This window comes from Enhydra lutris, unplaced genomic scaffold (genome assembly GCF_002288905.1).
Source record: "Enhydra lutris kenyoni isolate GAN:26980312 unplaced genomic scaffold, ASM228890v2 scaffoldscaffold28, whole genome shotgun sequence".
NCBI classification, from domain to species: domain Eukaryota; kingdom Metazoa; phylum Chordata; class Mammalia; order Carnivora; family Mustelidae; genus Enhydra; species Enhydra lutris.
In genome coordinates this window covers 5,986,353-6,009,518 of record NW_019154112.1, presented here as the reverse complement: position 1 = coordinate 6,009,518, position 23,166 = coordinate 5,986,353, and the positions used below count along the sequence as shown (strand labels likewise).

Here is a 23,166-nt window from a genome sequence, read left to right as displayed (position 1 = left end):
GACCTTTGAGATCATGTAATTCAAAAGTAGAGTAAGTTGGAATTGAATTTGTGTTTGGAAATTGATTGTCTCATGAAACAAGTATAACAGAATGAGTAATTTTTAGTCTCTCTAAAGCAAGTTAAAGTTAGAGAAACTGGTGTTAGAAAAGAAGAATTTTAGGAAATTGTTACATTTGAATCTAGGCCATTACAGAGGTTAGAATAAAGAATTTTCTTAGGAAAGACCAATTATTACATTGCTTGGTGACTGCTGTGCTATTGCGTGAGCCATTCATCTTTTCTTTTCTTTTCTTTTTTTTTTTATTTATTTGACAGATCACAAGTAGGCAGAGAGGCAGGCAGAGAGAGAGAGGAGGAGGAGGCAGGCTCCCTGCTGAGCAGAGAGCCCGAATGCGGGACTCGATCCCAGGACCCTGGGATCATGACCTGAGCCGAAGGCAGAGGCTTTAACCACTGAGCCACCCAGGCGCCCCGCCATTCATCTTTTCTTACTGAGTCAAAGACCCAAGTGGAAGAGAATGAATGTCTTTCATATGAAAAGTAGTTGGAAAGATTCAGAGAGTTGCTTATCCTAGAAAAAAAAGTAATGGATCAAGAAAAAATACATATCTATATGCATTTTTCCTATTTTGTCTTGAAACAAAAGCTTTTTATCTGATAGGAAATCACCCTGGGAATGAGGTGAGTGAGTCTAAGTGGAACAGGAAATTAGGCCCCAAGAAAGTGACCTCTTAACGTTTCAGAAGAGATGGTTAAATAATTTGATTTGTGAAGTTATAGTAGACTGATGATTCCTTCCCACTTTACAGTTATTACTCCACTAAAGGCATATAGCTATGATACAGTTATTGATGATGCTGGCTTTGAGTTTTCTGTTTTTACTCAAATATATTTGTGAATGAGATTAAGACTCTTAAGAAAGAAAAAAGAGCTGCTTTATTCAGTTAACTTTTGTTTATCTTTGGGGAAATAGTCATTTAGTTTTTTTTTTTCCCCCCAAGCATCTGAAGTCAAAATGTAGTTATAAATGTTTAGGTCATTATATACTTGATACTAAGTTCATTGCACCTTGATAATTATCTATTAAATATTCTAGCATTTCTTCATCCTGTGTTATAGGTGAGGAAATTTCTGTCATGTAGTAGGTTTAAATTAAACCTGTGTTTCTGCTTTGTTTTATTATGCCCTAAGTTATCTTATTTTTTTTTTCAAGATTTATTTGTTTATTGTATAGAGATGGTGGGGTACAGAGGGAGAGGGTGAGAGGGGACTCCTCAAGCAGACTCCCCACTGCTGAGCAGGGAGCCTGACACAGTGCTCTATCCCAGGACCCTGAGAGCATGATCTGAACTGAAATCAAGAGTTGGCCACATAACCAACTGAGCCACCCAGGTGCCCTCCCCCACCCCCCTGCCCCAAGCTATCTTATTGATAGAGTTGTTGATAATTACAAGTTTAAACTTAGAAATAGGATTACTCTTAAATTTTCAGACTGGGTAGGTAAAGTGTCAACAGGACATACCCCATGTGTCTCTAGATGAAATGAGAAAGGGGAAATAATCATTTATCACTTCTCTAAATTAGCCAGACCTGTGGAGCAGCTTTATTGACTGACCTGTCTCCTCACCCTCAGTTCACCTGGAAGGCCGCTATGATGGAAGGATGTTTGATTGCAGAGATGTGGTATTCATTGTTGGGGAAGGAGAAGACCATGACATTCCAATTGGAATTGACAAAGCCCTGGAGAAAATGCAACGGGAAGAACAATGTATTTTATATCTTGGACCACGGTAAGCAGCATACCAGCTCAGTACACAGTGAAGTTATCTAAAGGACATGGATTTTAGTGTGTGTGTGTATGTGTGTGGGGGGGGGGGTATAAGAAGGAGGTCTACTTTCATTCTTTTGCATATAGAATTTTTCCCTGAAAATTGGAATTGAATTTCTGAAACTTTTTTGAATTTTGGAATTGAATTTCTGAAAATTTTTCAGTTTTCCCTGCATCATTTACTGAAGAGACCGTCTTTTCTCCGTTATATAGTCTTGCCCCTTCTGGCACAGATCAATTGACCAAATAAATGTGGATTATTTCTGGGCTCTCTGTCTTGTTCCATTGATCTATTTTGTGCCAGGATTACTGCAGTTTTTAGTCTATCTTAAAGTCTGGGAGTGTGATACCTTCACCTTTGTTCTTCTTTCTCAAGATTGCTTTGACTATGCAGGGTCTTGTGTGGTTCCTTATAAATTTTGGATTATTCTAGTTCTGTAAAAAATACTATTGATACCTTTTTTTTTTTAAGATTTTATTTATTTGACAGAGATCACAAGTAGGCAGAGAAAGAGGAGGAAGCAGAAGAGGAAGCAGGCTCCCTGCTGAGCAGAGAGCCTGATGCGGGGCTCGATCACAAGACCCTGGGACCATGACCCGAGCCGAAAGCGGAGGCTTAACCCACTGAGCCACCCAGGCGCTCCAGAATACTATTGATATCTTGATAGAGATTGCATTGAATCTGTAGATTGCTTTGGCCAGTATGGATATTTTAATAATATTAATACTTCCAATCCATAAGCATGGTATATCTTTCCGTTTGTGTCTTCAATTTCTATCATCAGTATTTTATATTTGTGACAACATGGATGGACCTAGAAGGCATTATGCTTAAGTGAGAGAAGCCAGACTGAGAAAAATACCATATGATTTCACTTATATGTGGACTCTAAAAAAAAAGAAAACAAAACAAATGAACAAACAAAACAAACAGAATCATAAATAGAACAAACTCGAGGTTGCCAGAGGATTTGGGGGTGGGGGGTACCTGTTGAGCACAAGGTGAAGGGGGAATTAAGAGGTACAAACTTATGGTTATAAAATAAGTCACAGGGATGAAATATATAGCATAGGGAATATAGTAAATAATATTGTGCTAATATTATATGCTAATAGATAACTGAATTTATCATGGCGAGCCTAGTGTAACATGTAGAATTGTCACATCACTATGCTGTACACCTGAAACTGATATAACATTGTACTCCGCTGTACTTCAGTAAAAACAAAGAATATGTATATACTTGTTTTTTCAATCAACGTTTTAGAGTTTTCAATGAAGTTAATGCTAATAGTGGAAACAAATCAGGCAACAGTTAGTCATGGAGTGAATTAATGGGCCATATAATATCACAAAGATCTGCGAGCCTGTTTACTTGACTGTTGTGTGTCAAAGAGAGGACCGACAGGCAAGTTGGCTGCTTATTTGTTTTGCCTGCCATATTGCCAAGACAGGAAGCTCCTGGCCCATCTCACATGATTCTCCTACCTCTCTCCTTCCTTTTCTCTAAATTAGATGGGAGGCAGTAAAACATGTGAGGGTTGGAAGTAGAAGAAGCATTTGGATGATTTATTACCACTTGAATTTGTGCCACCTGTTCTTATACAGAGTCCCTGAAAAAAAAAACAACAAAAAAAAAAACCTGTTCTTCCTGGATCTAAAGGCAGCGGAGATGACTCATTTTTGCCTAAATTTTTCCCATCATAAGGATATCCATTAGCACTTCCCAGCTTAGAACTATCAGACACCAACAGCTCTCTTGTGAAAACATGTTTGGTATTATTTTTAGACCTAAAATTATACCATGAATCTAACCCTTCTATCTTGAGAAATAGACCCTTGAGAGAAACCAGGGTGTTTTGATTCTGTTTGCATGAAAGCGCATCTGCTTATCTGCAGTCTCCTCCCTCTCTGGCTCCTTGGATTTCAGCCCCTAGGATTCTGAGTTCTTGAGGATCCGGATGACCTGCACTCACCAGTAGGTACAGTCGGCCTTTTGTACCATTGCTTGCCTTTGTGGAGCCTCAGGAGTAATCCAGTAGCATATTCCTCTTTGCCCTCATACTCGAGCCCTAATTCTATTTCCCAAGTGAGGGTTTGACCAGGCCTACAAATGCTCCACACCTTGACCCCTTTTATAGCCTTCATGGAGGCACCTTTTATTTCATGCTTTTTCTCTGTCATCCTTTTTCCACTACTATATTCCCATTTTAGTGTGTTTTATTTACATTTACCCTATAGTTGTAGTTCACTTTCAGGTGAACTTATTTCTCTCATTCTAGAAGGAACTGTTTTTTACTCAGAGCATAGAGAAGGCTGTCTCCTCCATATCCAGGTAATAGCTAATTATTTTTAATGTAGCTTTCTAAAATTGTAGTTCTAGACTCATGTGAAGAGAGTGGTATTTATGTTCCCTGAATTCTTGCTGATTTAAGCTCCTTGAGGATAGATAATTCTGCATACATGCAAGCGTAGATTATATGAATCAGTTCATTGTATTTTGAGCTAGCTAACAAGACAGCCTGGGAGGCAGCTGTCTCAAGTTTAATGGCAAAGAGATACAGAAATCATCCTTACATACATCCAGGCAAATAGTTCCTTGCACACTTAAATTGTTTGTTGTGTCATTAATGGTTAGCACCCCCCCCTCCCCCACTCTGTACCTTACCAGCTGTGTCTACTTGGGCAAGTCACTTAACTCCCCTCAGCCTCAGCTTCTCCTTCCATAAAATGGGGATAACGGGATCTATGAACATAAAGTTGTGGAGGTCTGAATGAGGTAACTAATGCACGTGAAGAACTCTGCAGTGTGCCTGACACCTAGAAACTCTCGGTGTATTCGCTGTGATTGCTACTGCGGTGACGATTTTTCTACTCCATTTTGCCCCTTAGACCACAAGAAAAAGGAAACCCTGTTTTAACATACAATGGATTTTTCCAATCTTTTCAGTCATAAAAGTAATCAAGTTTTTTCAAAAATTTCTAGATATAAAAGTTTTTCAGACATTTCATGGAAACAATTGAGCACGGTTAGAAAGAAACCTGTTCTTTTCAAGATCCTGGCTAGTGTATTGAGGTATATGATGTGCCTACTTAGCAGTGTGTGGCCGGCCGGACGCGCCCGGCGGAATGCTGTCCAGATAGGCAGGCCATCCCCACGGCAGGTGGCTGTGAGTGCCCGCCGTGGGCTTGCTTATGTTGCTCAGATCCCCACACACCACAGAACACTGCATCCCAGTGTCGCCGTGAATGTGGCTGCCACAGACTCACGCTCTATAGTTCTCTTGCGTTATCTGCATTTCTTTCTCTAGAATATGTTCAGGGCACACCTGTGAGACTCTGACAGACTATTTGGTGGGATGTTTTCATAATAAATTCCTAAAACACATCCACAAAACCAATTTTTTTCCTTCTCAGCAAACAGCATCTTTTATATTGTGTTTAATACTGTTCAATACTTTTATATTGTATTCATTTCAGGTAAGGTATGGCTAGTTACAATTTTTTCCCCCTCCCTTTCCTTATGTTTCTGTCCTGCACCAACCTCAGACTAAAACACGGGCTGCCAAGAGACATAGTGTTTTGTTATGAGGCAGCGCAGGTTAAAAAATAAACAGTTTTCCAGGGACACAGAGAGTCTGAATTTAAATTCTGGCTCTGCTGCTGCCACTTTGTGTGACTCTCCGGAAGCGCTACTCTCTGAGCCTCAGTTTCTTCGTCTGTAAAAATGAAGCAGTCAGTAAGCACTTGTGGTACAAATACTTCTTGTATGCACATAAAGCTTTAATGGTCATTAATAGTCACGTTTTGTGTCTCTGCTGTCTGCAGGCAACTGTTAATTCCAGAACATTACTACCAGATTCTTTCTGTTACTGTAGCTTTGCATCTTTGGGCTAAGTCCTGGAATTCCATTTGTAGTGTTCTTTCAGTCAAATGAATTTGTGAGCCCCGGGTCCTTCCGTGCCCAGGCCCATCTAGCATAAGTCAGACAGCTTTCTGCATAACCTGGAAGTCAGACTAGATGCTCTCAAAAGAGTTTGGTGTGGGCTTACGCCTCCCCAGGATGGTATACTCTACACAAGTCTTCTCAGAGTCCCCCACCTCCCCCACCCCTAGCCGTGGGACTTTGATTCATGAGTTCCTCTAAGCAGCTTGTCTTATCCTCAGCACTGTCGACATTTTGGGCCAGATCTTTCTTGGTTGTGGGGGCTTTTCTGCGTGTTGTAGGATGTTCTACCCACTACATGCTGGTAGCACCCCGGTAGTTGTGGCAAACCCCAAATGTCTAAATACTACCAAATGTCCCTGTTGGGGGGGTGGATTAAAATCACCCCTGTCGAGAGTCACTGGCCTAAGGCAAGTGTCATACCGTCTATTGGGTTTGTACCTGTTGAGCACAAGGTTCCAAATGCCACATGCTGTCGGTAAACACGATCAGCAAGGACTCACCTGTCTACCTAGTTCCTAGCAGTTAAGGAATATTCTGTTATTTACCAGATGGTAGAAAGCAAATAGGAGCTACATAGGTCTAAGAGCTCGAAGTACAAAACTAGTCATGACTGCCTAAAATTGGCCACTGATAATTATGTCCTCTTTGATTTCTTTGCTGAAGATACCCTTTGCCCTGGTATTAAAACTACCACATTTCTACCAACTCTCTTTGTGCCTCTGTGCCTCTCTCTGGCTCCAGCTTTTATTTTCTTGTGTAATAGTGGAGGTGAGTAAGCACTTTCTTCCTGAAAAATTCAGGCAGGGGGTAAAGAAAGTGGTATAAGCAGCAGGATAGGAGTCTACCCCCTTCTAGTCGTTTTGCCCCAGAGAAAGTGGGAAGTATTAGCAGCCACCGGGTTTGGGCATCCTTCAGCCCTGAAAAGAGGGGTTTACTAAGTTATCTTGCAGTACCATTCCATGTATTCAAGAGTAGTTTGGCCTTGAAACATACAGGAACAGAATATATTCCAGTGAACACTTCCAAAATATGTTGGGCATTGTACTGAATGCTGGGAATCCATTGGACCAGACAGACCAACTACCACCAGGACTTCCATTCTAGGAGATGTGTGCTTCTTGAATGCTTTGGGTTTTTCTAAAGTCTTTTGGTGATCTGAAAGAAAATAGAAAACAATTTATAGACCCTCAGTCATTTTCTTCAGTACATTTTGGCTCCCAGGCGTTGTGTTTATGGCATGATATCTGCAGAGCTCTGAGAGTGTTTCTCTTGAGGGGGGTTAGAGCTTTGCTAGGGCTGGTCTTTTTGATTATGTATTTGTTCTATCATTTGTGTGTTCCGGTGTCTTTTTAAATGTCTTGCAGAAATACTGGGGGGATGAGTTTCCTTCCTGATGTTTTTCCTTCCTTCTCCCCACCCCTGCCATTTATCTGACTGGAAGTGGTACTACTGGAAGGAGATTGCCCTGTAAAGTTAAAAGCATCCTTATAACATAGCTGCTAATAAACAGCGTTGTAGCAATCAGTGTCTGTTGTATCTGTCCTGCTGATAAAGCTTCGAGGGAAAGTCCTGATAACCAAACAATGGCTATTTTATAAAAAGAACTAGATATTACATAAAGCAGAGGAAAAGGCAGCATTTAAAATCCCCTCAAGGGGCGCCTGGGTGGCTCAGTGAGTTAAAGCCTCTGCCTTCAGCTCAGGTCATAATCCCGGTGTCGTGGGATCGAGCCCCGCATTGGGCTCTCTGCTCAGTGGGGAGCCTGCTATCCCCTCTCTCTCTGCCTGCCTCTCTGTCTACTTGTGATCTCTCTGTCAAATAAATAAAATCTTAAAATCCCCTCAAACAAGCTTTCCCAAGGTGTACAGGTGTTAACATTACATGTGATGATGAAGGAGAAAAGAAAACGAAATCTAGCCTGGTTCCTTCAAAAGCCAAGCAGGGATACTACACTGTACCTTCTGACCCACAGCTGGTTTGTCTTCAGGGTCCCCAATGTGTGTAGAGTGCAGATGAGAGCTCTGTGCTAACGTGATGCCTCAGAACACCAGAGGAAGTGCCTGGAAATACATCAGTTCTTTTAAAGTTTTGTTTTCTTACTCTCCATTTCAGATACGGTTTTGGAGAGGCAGGGAAGCCGAAATTTGGCATTGACCCTAATGCTGAGCTTATGTATGAAGTGACACTTAAGAGCTTCGAAAAGGTGAGAAAATAACCAACTTCTCTAAATCATGGTAGATTTCTTCTCCGTCCACTTCCCAGAAACGACTATCTTACATTATTATTAGTGGTGTGGATAGATGGTATTTATTCGTATGTTGGGCTTTTTGTGACGAAGTTTGTCTCTTGCCTTTGACACTGCTCCCAGAGTCTGGAAGAACTGATACTGCACAGCTGATACACAGCTAAGGAGCTCAGTGTTCTTATTTTGTTCCTACGTGTCAGCCTTTTTTTTTTTTTTTTTTTTTTTTTAACTTTTTTTGGGTAGAATCCAAGACTTGTTCCCTTATTTGTTCCTAGACTTGTTCTTTCTGTACTTTTTTTCCTGGGTTGAAGACAAAAAGGTTCACGTTCTGCCAAGCAGCTCCTTGGGGGAGTGGGGTGCAGTTTTCCGAAGCTGAATGGATTGTACCCTTCTTGGAGTCGTGGAAAGGAAGTTATCCAAAATGCGAGGCATCGTGGACCACCAGGCTCTGTGACAAGAGACACAAGAGACAAACCTGCTGACCCTCCAGCCTTTTCTTTTCCTACCCGTCCAAGTCTAAAAATGAGAGTTTGTCAGTTGCTTTGGGTTCCAGAAGCAGCAGCCCTCCTGGAGCGTGTTTGTCTCAGGCCTACCTCTGGAGGCTCCAAGCAGCAGTTTCACCAGACACACACAAAGCGGATGCCTGTGCTTAGGCATGCCATCACGGCCAGCAAAGTCCCCTCTGCAAATCCAAGGCCCCACTCTCCCCAGAGAGCTTCTAAGAACTGCATTCTGTAGGCCTGTAGCGCTACCTCTGTGTTCTGTACGTTAAGCTGTGGACTGGAAATGTGATTATTCATATTCTATTAGACTTAGTAAGGAAATCATTGTCCTGTGGGGCTGGAACTTTGGGCCAGGAAAGTCAGGGGAATACTGCTTTGGGATTTTCCCCCAACAGTGACATTCCTGATCATACCCCTCACACTCCATGTTCCCCCAGACAACCACATTATGCTCTTGTCATGACCATCACGTATTGTCCGGGTACCTCTCCTGAAGGCCTGCCAACTCAGCTCTGATCCTCCAAAGCTGCCTCCATAGCACGATGGTTTTTATTATTAGAGAGAAAACAATCTTTAGCATATGGTTATTTCAACCTTGGCTTTCCCATTTCCATTTCCATTTTAATCAAGTAAGCCACAGCCCCCTCCCATCCACAGCCCAGCGGACGCTTCTTTACCGCAGTGCATTCTCACTGTTGTGTGCTATAAGGAGCCCCCACACACTCCCTGCTCCGAGAGCGTGGCTCCAGGATATTTGAAACCATGTATATTTGAAACCATGTGAAAGTGTGATGTTGTTGGAGGCAACATTTTAATTCTCTGCCTTGGGCGCCTGGGTGGCTCAGTGGGTTAAAGCCTCTGCCTTCGGCTCAGGTCATGATCTCAGAGTCCTGGGATCGAGCCCCACATCGGGCTCTCTGCTCAGCAGGGAGCCTGCTTCCTCCTCTCTCTCTGCCTGCCTCTCTGACTACTTGTAATCTCTGTCTGTCAAATAAATAAAATCTTAAAAAAAATTTTTTTTTAATTCTCTGCCTCGTAGTATTAATAACACACTTATACCCCATAGAAACCAAACTCTGTATAAAAAATGCTGAGGGCCCTTGTTACTAGATTTTAAAATAATAGAGCTAAATTGTCAGAAGCAACACAGGGTTGCCAGAAATACTGGTAACTCTCATTATTCACTTGGTGGGGCTGGTGGCAGCAGGAATACATCACTAATTGTTTCTTGAATAGAGAGAATTGTACAGTTACCCACTCAAGTTTCGTAATTCCTGCAGTAGTAGCACTGACACAGCCACTGTCGTTTCCCCTAAAGGATCCCAGATTGTTCTCTTGACTCTTGACACTCCCTTTAAATCCAGCTATTCATACTGAAAGTGCAGTTGGCTCTGGATTCCTATCTCTAATGGTGGAGAGTGATAATACACATGATACGAAATAGCAAATGGTCACGAAATCCCTGGAAATATTTCTGCATCTATGTTTTACTTGAAATCCCCCAGGTATCCATCTGCAAGTTGACACAGTTTGGAAGCTTTAGTTGTTCCAGTGGCGAGACGATGACCTGGCCTGGCATTTAAAAAATTGTGTGAATATACGCCTAAGACTTGACTACAGTAGTGTTCCCATTTTAGAGTTTGAAACACTGAGGCTTGAGAGAAACAACTTGCTGAAATTGTAATGGCAGTTTGCTGGGGAAGTTTATGGGAGGGAGATGAGGGACGTTGGGTTTTGTTGTGTGTCCTCACCTCATAACTCCAAAGATGCGCTCTTCAACAGCACACAGTGGCTTAGGTTCCTTACTGTGCTTTCGCCTGCTCTTCCTTCTTGGGCACCACGGGCCAGACTGCAGCTTGGTCATTGTGGAAGGTGAGTTCTAGCCTAGCAGTGGGTAGGCAGTGGCACCCAGTTTTAAAAGCCAGTGCATTTTGAGGTGTGGGTATCCTAGAAGAAGCCGCTGTGTGTTCTTATAGCCATTAGCTAATGCTCTTTCCTTCTCTGTTCATCTAACCGTTGTTACAAATTTACACAACAGGCAAAAGAATCCTGGGAGATGGACACCAAAGAAAAATTGGAGCAGGCTGCCATTGTCAAAGAGAAGGGAACTGTGTATTTCAAGGTGTGTGAGTCCTTGTACAGTCTTTTCCATCACAAAGAATTTGTTCAGGTTGTCAGTTGTGCTGACATCCCCTACTCTGAATTCTATCAGCACCCTTTTGGGTAAGAGTAAGTCTGAATTTTTACAAGTCTGTCATTTTCAGTATTAGAAATGGTGAGAAGGAATGGATTAATGTGACAAAAAGAATACAGATGTTTCTTTTACACATTCTACTCCAGATTGTAACCGTCCATAAAGGCAGGCCAGGTCTGGCTTGCCCACCCTCCACTGTATCTCGCAAGACCTAAGGCATCTTTTTTGGTACATAGTTGGCACTCAGCAAGTGTAGAATTAAACAAAGAATGAATCGGATAATTGTTAGCAGGTGAGAATTCGTGGAGGTAAGTTTCACATCATCTTCCTTTCCGCTGTCTCGGTCGAGCCACTGAGGCACATGACAAAAGGAAAGAACTCGCACAGATTCCAGAAGAAACCAAAAGGAAGAGAATATTCATTTCCTCTAGTGGCCCAAATGATCCCTGCCACATTTGGTTTTGTGAGGAATCTTGAGAAACTCCTGAATGACATTTGTTATTGATTGCTTCTTGAAAGCCCTTTCTAGTTATATCTCGGAATGTGTTACTTCCTCACTTAGATCTTAAACCCTCAGATATAAGAGAAAAAGAAATAGCAGTTCTCATCAGAATGCTCTGCCCATTGCCATTGCTTCCCCACCCCCAACCAAGTACTTTCTCCATGTCCAGCAGAAAGGGTTTAGAGAGGAAGAGAGTGAAAGAATGGAGTTCTGTCAAGTTTTTTTTCTTCTTGCCACTGCCATCCAAAAAATTAGATGATGTTTTCAACAGCCTAAAGCAATGATGCATTAAATGTCCTTCAAGTTTTTATGGAGCATCTGCTCTGAGACTTGCTCTTGCACGGACAGCCTTGTCTGGGGTAGGGGGGAAGCAGTGTTACCCCCCATGAAACAGCTAGAGAATGATGTAACACTGTATAACCAAGGCAGAATTCACACAGCCAGGGGCCAACATGTGTGGTGGTTGTTTTTCAGACTGTGAAAACAGACCCATTATTGGGCCATGATACCAATTTAGTGGAAGTATATTGCATTATGTAGTAAAGACAAATTTTGTTTCATAAAATTTGTTCAGTTGTGTGTGAGTGGGCACTGGATCATAATTGAAAACATATTTCTTACTGTGGGTTATAGCTAAACACATTTGGAATCTGTTGGAATAGTTAATATATGATTATTTATATTTATCTATAGCTATTATATATACTGAGGTAATATGTATGGATCACCGGAAAGCTTGGGGGAATAGTGTAATAAGCTCCAAATTGGGAAAACCGGGCTTTATGGCTCCAAGTGGTTTAAAGCTATTTAACGTCGAAAGAGGTTACTTTTGTGTGTGAAAGGTGATGGAGTTATGGGCGCCTGTGTGGCTCAGTCGATTGAGCATCCGACTCTTTTTTTTTTTTTTTTTTTTTTTTTTTTAAGATTTTATTTATTTGTTTGACAGAGAGAGACAGTGAGAGAGGGAAGCAGGCTTCCTGCTGAGCAGAGAGCCTGATGCGGGGCTTGATCCCAGGACCCCAGGGTCATGACCTAAGCCAAAGGCAGACGCTTAACAACTGAGCCACACAGGTGCCCTGGGCATCCAACTCTTGATTTCAGCTCAGATAGTGATCTCAAGGTCATGGGCTTGAGCTCTGCATCGGGCTCCACACTCATCAGGGAGTCTGCTTATCCCTCTCCTTCTATTCCTCTCCCTGCTTTCTCTCTTTCTCTCTCTCAAATAAATAAATAAAATCTTTAAAAAGTGATGATGGGACACCTGGGTGGCTCAGCCGGTTAAGCGTCTGCCTTCGGCTCAGGTCATGATCCCAGGCTCCTGGAATTGACCCCTGCATGGGGTTCCTTGCTCAGTGGGGAGCCTGCTCCTCCCTCTGCCTGCCCTTTCCCCTGCTTGTGCCCTCTCTCTCTCAATTAATAAAATCTTTTTTAAAAAGTGATGGGGTTAGATTAAATGATCCCCAAGTCTTTTTCCAGCCCTAAAGTTCTGTGATATTCAAAACTCTTGAAAAGTAATTTTGATTTTTTTTAAATTCTAATTGAACTATATTGGATACTTCTAAGCTATTCAAATAAGCTTCCACATGAGTTATGTGTAGACTCAAATACACAATATGCTAGAATGAAATATTTTTTGTAAAATCCCTTAGGACCATAGGTCCCAAATGGTGTTTCCTATAAACCTGGAGTCTATAAAAGTCCTTACTGTATTTTTATTTCCCAAACTTCTAAGTAGAATATTAATAGTTTGGGGATGGGGGAGGAGTTGGGGTTTTGGCATCTGACTAGAATTCTATCAACTCTGTGTAGTAAAACAGCTCAGCTATTCAGAAGCTCTAATTGGTTGCTGATGACTCAGAACTTTAGGGAACAGTATTGGTAATGAAGTAATGTGGCAAAGCCACGTGTTGTATAGCTGTGTGCTGAACACAGAGATGGCCAGAATTAGTGATCGGTGACAGAAAGCAGGGCTTCTGTGTCCGTACGGTTACTTAACTTTGTCGCTTCTGAGCATCACAATTGGAGTAGTGATTTGTGTATTCATAATATTAAGAACCTTCTAAAAATTACTGATCTTTGGATAAAATCTGGATCAGCAGTCACACATATGGAACATATTATTTTTAACATGCAGTCTGATAGACAAAATCTGTCAAAACATTAGTCTGTTGGGGGAAAATTAATGTAAGGTTGAAAACCACTGACCTAAGACTTTTCTCCCAGAATGTCTCCGAACATTTTGTACTACTAGAGACTTCCCTGGAGGCACCTTCATAATTATAGGTAAAAGATCCCAGCAGTGATCCTAGTTTTAGATGTAAGACTTAAAAATGGTTGGTAGATAGTTTCCTGTACACATTCCCTTTTAAAATTTCAGGGCAGGTTTCAATCTGCCACTCTGCCCTCCTGGGCTTCGTATTTCCGAGTGTTTGACTTGGCACGTTGAGCACATGCACAGAGTCCAGATGTGTGGGTGAGAGCAGAGATAGGGCAAAGTAAAAATCTACACTTCATGCCATCTAGTACATTACAGCTCCATTTTCATCGACCTGTGTGTTTGGTTTACACATAAGTAGGTAGATTTCTCCCCTTAGTAAAGGGCTGAATCGCACTCAGTTTTAAAATGGGAATCGTGGGCACCTGGGTGGCTCAGTGGGTTAAGCCTCTGCCTTCGGCTCAGGTCATGATCTCAGGGTCCTGGGATCGAGTCCCACATTGGGCTCTCTGCTTGGCAGGGAGACTGCTTCTCCTCTCTCTTTGCCTGCCTCCCTGCCTACTTGTGATCTCGCTCTGTCAAATAAAAAATAAATAAAATCTTTGAAAAAAAAAAAAAGGAATCGTTGTGCTGTTTAGATTGTCAACTCCTCATATCAACCTCTGAAGGCTAAAGAGAAGAAAGGCAGAAGACTCTCTTCATTTAGCTCTGAATATAATTAACAGAGAACAACATGCCATTCATTGTGCCAGGCATTGTGCAAGCCAATTAAACAGACCTGATTTTTGCCCTCAGAGCTGATAGTGTCCTGCAGGACAGGAGCATTAACTATCGGACTTGACTAGTGTTTCTCTTTTCTGACTTGGAGACAGAGTGGTAAGAAGGCTGAGGACACTGCAGTGATACGGGGCTCTCACGCCCCCTTGTGCTCCTTGGGAAAAAAGCATTTCTCGAGCAAGTTAAGGATCATCGTTCAACCGCCAAACCCTTTTCAGACAAACCAGGCTTTGCTGTGTTTTGACTTTGCTGAACCAAGAAACCAATGCTGTAATTTAGAAACAAGTCATCCATAACTCTAGAATTTCAGGTTTTAAAAAAAACTCCCAAGGAAGTGTCCGCCCTGCCTTCTTTCTCCTCCCTTTATTCATTTAGTATAGCATTTCTCAGCCGTGACACTACTGACATTTGGGGCTGTGTAGCTCTGTGATGCTGAGAGGCTGTCCTGTGCTTTACAGGATGTGTAGCAGCAGCCCTGGCTTCTCCCTGCTAGATGCCAGTAGCACGCACACTCCTTGCACACACTCCTTGCAGTTGTGACAAAATATTGCCAGATGCCCCCCAGGGAGCAGAATCACCCCCACGCTGAAAACTCTTGTTTTAGTACATTAGAAGCAGAAATACCACAAAACAAGATTCTTGTTCGTTGGAAGTTGAGCTCTAAGTACAGTTAGGAGACAGATGAAAGAGCTTTCAAGAAATTAAAATGCTGTATAAATGTAAAGGAACTATTACAAAGTCTGTTAGGTTTTTTGGGTTTTGGTTTTTTGGTTTGCCTGTTTTTTTTTAAACGATAGCCCTCTACCATTCTGATTATTTAGAACCTACCATTATTATTATTTTTTCTAATTTATCTGAAAGAGAGAACAGGAAAGTGCTCAAGCGAGGGGATGGGCAGAAGGAGAAGCAGGCTCCTGGCTGAGCAAGGAGCCCAATGTGGAGCTCGATCCCAGGACCCTGGGGTCACAATCTGAGCCAAAGGCAGGTGCTTAACTGACTGAGCCACCCACGTACCCCAGAACCTACCATTATTATAAGATCTGGATCATTGTCCTCCCTGGCTTTTTTCTTTCCCTATGATAATACATTAGGAGATACAAAGAAAAGGTAACAGGTACATTTGAGGAGGACAAGAAAGAAGCAACTGTCAGAACAGAGAAAATACCTGTCCTCCTTACCTAATCTGAATAAAATGATACCTTTCATTTCTATGCACTTCTCCATTTTTGCTCCCCATGATAGAGAAAGTTTTGATTGCATAGTTATATCTTTGACCTTAATATTTCTTCAGACCTTTACTAGGGCTTCTTTGTGCTAAGTATCTTTGGATATTCCAAAGGGATAAGACATGATTCCTATCCTCAGTTGCTCCCCATCCAGCACGAGAAAAGACAGGGAAAGAAAGAAATGACAAACCCTGAAACTCAGGAGGACTTTCTTCTCTGTAGTGCCTTGAAAAGTAGTGGGCCTCAGGCTCTGATAAAATATAAGTGTTGTCTTCATTACCTTGGGCTGCCATAATAACATCTTGTAGACTGGGTGATATAAAGAACAGGAGTTTACTCACATTTCTGGAGACTAGAAGTCTAAGATCAAGGTGCCAGCAGGGTTGGTGTCTTGTGAGGATGCTCTCTTTGGGTTCCAGATGGCTGCCTGCTTGCTCAAGCGTCCTGAATGAACTGTCCTAGGTGCTAGCGCCAAGGGAGAAAGCGAGGAAGGAAGTTCTGTGGTGTCTCTTGCAAGAGGATTAAGTACATCATGAGGGCCCCACCCTCGACCCCACTGAAACCTGATTACTTGCCAAAGGCCCCATCTCCAGATACTATCATATTAGAGATAGGCCTTCACCCTGTGAATCGGGGGCACAGAAGACACACAGTTCAGTCCATAGCATGCATAATATAATTTCCTCAAAAATTTCAGCATTTGTTATAAAAGGGCCTGGATTTCATTTTCTTATAAATAACCGTATCACAAATGTCTGAGGCCGAGAGGATAACAGACTTTGATTTTAGTACGCTTTCCTTCAAAACTCTTCAGAATTTTTTTCGCTCTGCCCTTCTATCGCAGAACCTGTGGGTGCTGTAAGTCTTCTGTTCCCTAAACAAGTCACCTGTGAAGTGGGATGTTCAGTGGGGGATGTAGCTTTCCTTTAATCCGGACTTAGACCTTCCACTTGGAACTGGTCTGCTCCATCCTCATCACCAAAAATCAGCATCAGGGCTTCTTTCTACAAGTGGAGCTCCTTTCTTGCACCAGCCACTTGAAGTCTTTTGTAACTGGAACATTCTCATAGACTTGCTCTGGGTTTCTCTCTTCTTAGTCTTTGGGTGACCTTTGGAGTATGGGGAGAAACCTCTACATTGAGGGATATACACTGCTTTGACTGTGCTAAGTCCTAGCAACATGTTCTTAACACTGTTCATGGGTCACACATTGGATCTAGTATCTTTAGGGATCTGGCGACAATTCTGCCACCTGGTAGGATGTGTCATCTGCTTTCAGGCTTATAGTCAAATCCTGCAGAGGAGATTCCTCACCTGTACTCCCCTTTTATTTGTGTATTTACCAGCTGTCACTTCTTTCATCTTAAAATGGCAATAAACACATTGTCCTGGCCCCATAATTTCTTGCATGGAGCATATATATAATTAATTCACATGAATTAACTACACAGTTATTATTCATAATTGTTAATTTTCTACCAATCAGGTAAGAGCAAAAATACGGTAGGAGAAAGATTTTTCTCATGTAGTTCGCCGACTGACATCTATGTGATTTGTGTCTTATTTATGTTGTATGCTGTTCAACTATGTGTATTTCCATTGTCTGTAGATCAGAGGTCAGCAAACTACACCCTGTTTTAGGAAGTAACATTCTACTAGGACACAGCCACATACACTTACAAGCAACCCTTGAGCAACATGGGTTTGAACTACACCAGTCCAATTATATATATGGACTTCTTTCAATAAATGCAGTACAGTATCATAAATGTATTTTCTTTTATGGTTTTCTGAATAACATTTTGTTTTAATCTTACTTTATTGTAAGAATACCATATATAATACAAATAACAGGTAAAATGTGTTGCTCAGTTGTCTGTTATCAATAAGACTTCCAGTCAACAGTAGACTATGAGTAAAGTTTGGGGGAAGTCACAATTATATAAACACTCATCATCAGGGAAATGCAAATGAAAACCACAATCAGATATCACCTCACACCTGTTAGAATGGCTAAAATCAACAACACAAGAAACAACAGCTATTGGCAAGGATGTGGAGAAAGGGGAACCTCCTTGTACTATTGGTGGGAATACAAACTGGTACAGCCACTGTGGAATACAGTTTGGAGGTTCCTCAAAAAGTTAAAAGTAGAACTGCCCTGTGATCCAGTAATCACACTAGTAGGTGTTTACCCACACAAAAACAGTAATTCAAAGGGATACAGGCACCCCTATGTGTATTGCAGCATTATTTACAATAGCCAAGATATGGACCCAAGTGTCTATCAGTACATGATAAAGAAGATACAGCATAAATATATAGTAGAATATTATTCAGCCATAAAAAGAATGAAATCTTGCCATTTGCAATGACATGGATGCAGCTAGAGAGTATGATGCTAAGTGAAATAAGTCAGAGAAAGACAAACACCAGATGATTTCACTCATGTGGAATGTAAGAAACAAAACAAATGAGAAAAGGGCCGGGGTGTGAAGACAAACCAAGAAACAGACTTAACTATAGAGAACAAACTGACAGTTACTAGAGGGGAGCTAGGTGAGGGGATGGGTGAAACAGGTGAGGGGAATGAAAGAGTACCCTTGTCATGATAAAAAAAAAATTAATAAAATGATAATTAAATCATTTAAAGTAAGTTATACACAGATTTTCAACTACACGGGGAGTCACAGCCCGAAGCCCTGTGTTCAGGGATCAAACATATTTACATATTGTCTGTGGCTGCTTTTGTACTACCGTTGACCGAGTTGCAACAGAGACTGTTTGGCCTGCAAAGCCTAAAATATTTATTATCTGCCCCTTTACAGAAAAAGTTTGGCAACTCCTGGTTTAGATAACTAAGGTTTTCTGTATTTGTGACTGGCACTTACCAGCACGTAGTCTCTACTGTGGAGTGCTGATCATCAGGAGAAAAGGGAAAAGTAACTTCCCTTTCAAGTAAACTAGTGATAGAGTCTAAAACTACTCACCAGCCTTATGAAAGTGTGATAAACACTAGCACCAAAGAATGTCACCCAAAGCCTTGACGCCCTCCTGCTGGAAGAACTCTCCCCTCGGAAAAGGATGAGATGGTACTTGCTGGAGAACAAACAGCATTCTAGAGTGCACTGCCTCAACCAGCTCAGAGGCCACTGGCACTGCAGAGAGAATGGGAAAGGGGGCCTGCATGGCCATCTCCTAAGAGCAAAAAGAAAGGATCAAATATCATGGTTAGTATGAGGGGATTGTTTCATTTGGAGGATTTGGTTGTCTCGGGGAGGCCTGAGCTTACAGTTCTTGGGTACCCCCTCCAGAGCCTGTACAAGAAATAATCCCTAGCTTTTTTTCTCCCAGGGAGGCAAGTACATGCAGGCAGTGATTCAATATGGGAAGATCGTGTCCTGGCTAGAGATGGAATATGGCTTATCAGAAAAGGAGTCTAAAGCTTCTGAGTCGTTTCTGCTTGCTGCCTTCCTGAACCTGGCCATGTGCTACCTGAAGCTTCGAGAATACACCAAAGCTGTGGAATGCTGTGATAAGGTAACGAGTGACGTGCATGTAGATATTCCAGATCTTTTTCTCCATCTTCATACTTGGTTGTCTTTTACTTTTTCTTAGCCAAGGGGTGGAGGGCTTTTCATTTTACTTTCTTATATTCACGTGTTTACTTGGGATTATTTGTTTCTCATTATGAATTGGGAAACTCAGAAAGATTGCGATTGCATTCAGATTTTTAAGATTTATGTCTTTTAGAGGGAAAGAGTGTGCACACGCACGCAAGAGAGTGGGGAGGGGAGAGGCAGAGAGAGAATCTCCAGCGGACTCCCCACTGAGCAAGGAGCCTGACACGGGGCTCCATCCCACAACCCTGAGATCATGACCTGAGCCAAAATCAACAATCAGATGCGTAACTGACTGAGCCACCCAGACACCACACAGTGAGGCTTTTCTGATGCATAGACTATAATATGTTATGAGTAGTTTTGTTAAAATTGGGGTGCCTGGGTGGTTCAGGGAGTTAAGCATCCAACTCTTGCTCTCAGCTCTGGTCATGATTTCAAGCCCCACATTGGGCTCCACACTGGGCATGAAGCCTACTTTAGGGGAAAAAAAAAAAAAGTTAAAATTCTTACAATCCATGACTTTCCTTAAATCTGTGGTATTTGATATTGGATATAAGAACTCCTCAGGTTCAATGTAATAAGAACAGACTTAATTTAAGCATTTCAAGACTTAAGTATGATAAGACTTGGAGCTGCTTCCATAGAGGATGTACACAGGCCACTTCCATATACTTCTGGGATTGTTTCTACAGGCTCAGTTTCCAGGTATGGAAATACAGAGTCAAAACTTAGGATTATTGAATATTATCCATCTATTTTTTTCTCATTATTATTGGCAACAAAAAAATTCTTGTTTTCGTTTTTATTTTTGGTTACTAATGAAATCATACATCTTTTCATTATTAGTCATTTGCATTTCTTCTGTGAATTGCCTGTTCATATCCTTCAACTAGATTATTTGTCTGATTTATATTGATTGAGGCAGTCTGTACATTATTACTGTTAACGCTTTGTCTGCCAGTACCTTGTTCTCCTCACTTGTAAGAAAAGTGTTAATATTTTAATATCTGTCACATCTTTTACTTTCTAACTAGATAGTTCTCCCCCACCCTAAGATGATGAAAATAATTCTGTTGAGTACTTGCAAAACCTACTCTAACTCAGTGTGCTTTTTAAAAAACTGATTAAAAATAACCCTATTATATTTTGCTGGGGGAGATTGCATGTAAGTGTATTTGGCCTAGAATCTTCCGTGTTTTGCTATGAGGTAAAAATTTAATTCTTATTTTCCATGTTTATAGCCAGTCTCGGCCCCATTTATTGCAAAGTTAATCCTTTCCCTACTGATTTACATTCCCACCTTTGTCCCTGTTAAATCTTTTAATATACATACACATGAATCTGTTTCTGAATGCTTTGTTCTGTTCCATGGAACTGTTTGCCCATAGACTAGCAATCAAACTTTTAATTTCAGTGGTTTCATAATGGTTTTTTTTCCCTTGTGGTAGGTCAGTCCCCTCCTATTTTTTTTTTTTTCCCCCAAAAATTTCTCTGCCATTTTGGGCATTTACTTCTTCCATTGAATTTTAAAATGAACTTCTGCAGAGGCCCCTCCTAAATCCCCTTGGGATCATTATAGAAATTGCATTAAATACAAAAGTTCATTTGGGTATAGTTAGTTGTATTTTGATCAATAGTATTTAATTACCTTGAGTCTTATCTCTTCAATACACTTTTTCGAGTCAACCCTTGGCCAGAAAGCTTTGGTAAGTCATTTAAATACTGAACTTCTTTGAAATGTCCACAAATTATATTCATGCTTTCTAAAATGTAGACCATCTGTCCCTAGGCCCTTGGACTAGACAGTGCCAATGAAAAGGGCTTGTACAGGAGGGGGGAAGCCCAGCTGCTCATGAACGAGTTTGAGTCAGCCAAGGGTGACTTTGAGAAAGTGCTGGAAGTTAATCCCCAGAATAAGGCCGCACGACTGCAGATCTCCATGTGCCAGAAAAAGGCTAAGGAGCACAATGAGCGGGACCGCAGGATATATGCCAACATGTTCAAGAAGTTTGCAGAGCAGGATGCAAAGGTATGTATAGACAGAACCACCTTGCCTTCGGGTATGTCAAAAACTGACCTTGCCCCTTTGATTTTTGTGTCAAGGTTAAGCATAGGCACACGGGCAGGTAGACAACCCAGGAGGCACAAGAATGGACAGATGATTTCTGACCCGATCTGAGGCTGGTTTGGATCCAGAAGTAGATCAGGCTGTTCTGCTCATCAGACATACACAGTTGTGAGGCACTGACATGTCCATGGAAGAGAGGAGAAAAGGAAGTTCCTTGGAGATGTACTAAAGTTTGCTAGTTTTTAAAAAACAAACACATCAAGTATTTTTTTGGATAATGCTTCTTTGTCGAGACTTCCCATGTTCCCAGGAAACGGGCCACCACGGGGAAGCCCCACCATCATGCCCTTTACATCGTCAGCTTCCCCTCCAGCAAAGTTGTATTCTGGTCCTGACCTCCTCCTCCACTCCCCAGCCCTCGTGTCGCGGCACTCCCTCCTCCCTCCACCAAGCTAGTCATGTTCACCAAAGAAAAGTGAAAGCTACCCCCTATTAACTGTTGGCAGCACTGCCCCGACTTAGCCACCCAGGCAGGCCTGGCGCAGGATGTGCCATGCTCTCTTGCTGTCTGAGGCCAGACCAGCAGTCAGCAGGAGCCAGGAATTATTTGAATGTTTCAGTTCTTTTGATTTCTTATTTCTTCCTCAGGAAGAGGCCAGTAAAGCCATGGGCAAGAAGACCTTAGAAGGGGTCACCAATGAAAAGGAAACAGAAAGTCAAGCGATGGAAGAAAAAGCTGGAGGCCACGTATGACCCCACGCAAAGGAGGGAAGAGCCCTAATGAACTCGGCCCCCTCCTCCATGGGCTTTCACCCAACTCAGGACTAAGCAGTGTTTAATGTAAAGTTTGTTAGAGTCTGTGTGAGTCTGGAAGCAAATGGCAAAACCAGTAGCTTCCCAAAAAACAGCCACCCTGCTGCTGCCCAGTGCTCTCCTTGAGGGGGTGGCATGGGACCACTCCAGGTGGAACAAAACAGAAATGACTGTTGGTGTGGCGAGATTGAGCCAACAGCGAAGTCCAGCTCATTTCAGTTTCTGTCAACTTTCAATATCTAATTCAGGGTCCCTTGAGATAATCCTAACAATCTGAGGCTGTTAGGTTTTACATCCGATTAACTTTAATAGCACTGCAGAAACCTAAAAATAAATGCTTCATGACTTTCTCCTTTCCTACTGTTGGGTGGGGGAGAGGAAGAGGAGGTTTTGTTTTTTAATTGACTGAAGTGCTAGCATTTTTACCCAATAGAACCCATGGGGAGAGGGGTCTGGAATCCCCTCAGGTCCTCAGTAGCACCAGACTCGAAAGCCAGAATCTCAGCGGTCACTTGCTTGCTGACTTAGCCGAATTCCCCCCTCACTAAGCCAGCCTTAGTGGGAGAGTGGGACTCTCTGCACCCAGCCTGGCCCTGGAGGAGGGAGTCTGTCCTTCCCAAAACGTTCTTCAGCAGTGATAATGAGCAGAGGGAGTTTCTAGATTAGCTTCCCCTGCAGTCAATGAAGTTCTGAGATGCTGAAATGTGAAAAGAGTAATCAGAATTGTGCTTTTTCCCCTCCTCTGTCCCTTGTAGGATGTAATGTTGAGTACAGTACTGCCGGCTAGCATTGCTGCTGCTCCGTTTCTTATTACCATTCTAACCCTTGCTATTAAGATTTGAAGACCTGTTCTTACAATATCTCTGACCTGGGGTGGATTCATTTACATATCCATTTAGGATCCACGCAGGGGTTTTTTTTTTTGTTTTTTTTTTTTTTTTTTTGTCTTTAAAAAATTACCGGCTCATAAACATGTATACTGGTTTATGAAACTTTACTTACACTCCTCTATCATGCAAAAAAAATTTTTTTGACTTTTTACTACTAAGTAGCTTGATTTTTTAAAAACAGTATCTGTGGAGTTGAAAAAGAAGGTGGTGTTCTTGTACATTAAGGGTTTTCCTCACAGGTTTGGCACGCAGTAGCTGTCTTTTCCTGCCGATGGCTTCTTTGTTCTGGTGTGAGTTGTGAAAAAGAATATTGAAAACCGCTTCCCATGC

General features: G+C 41.9%; 1 protein-coding gene across 4 annotated transcripts in view; it reads left to right on the top strand.

Annotated features, from left to right (window-relative positions):
- The window catches only part of LOC111152348 (FK506 binding protein 5), a 117,399-nt gene extending 95,103 nt beyond the window's left edge, over nt 1–22,296 (top strand). For all 4 annotated transcript variants that reach the window (XM_022510856.1, XM_022510857.1, XM_022510855.1 and 1 more), the window contains exons 7-12: nt 1,636–1,792; nt 7,893–7,983; nt 10,567–10,650; nt 18,797–18,982; nt 20,855–21,094; nt 21,782–22,296. In XM_022510856.1, the coding sequence (XP_022366564.1) occupies nt 1,636–1,792; nt 7,893–7,983; nt 10,567–10,650; nt 18,797–18,982; nt 20,855–21,094; nt 21,782–21,886 (863 nt within the window). In that variant the 3' untranslated portion in view covers nt 21,887–22,296. The remainder of the gene's footprint in view (nt 1–1,635; nt 1,793–7,892; nt 7,984–10,566; nt 10,651–18,796; nt 18,983–20,854; nt 21,095–21,781) is intronic.
- Nucleotides 22,297–23,166: the final 870 nt, after the last annotated feature.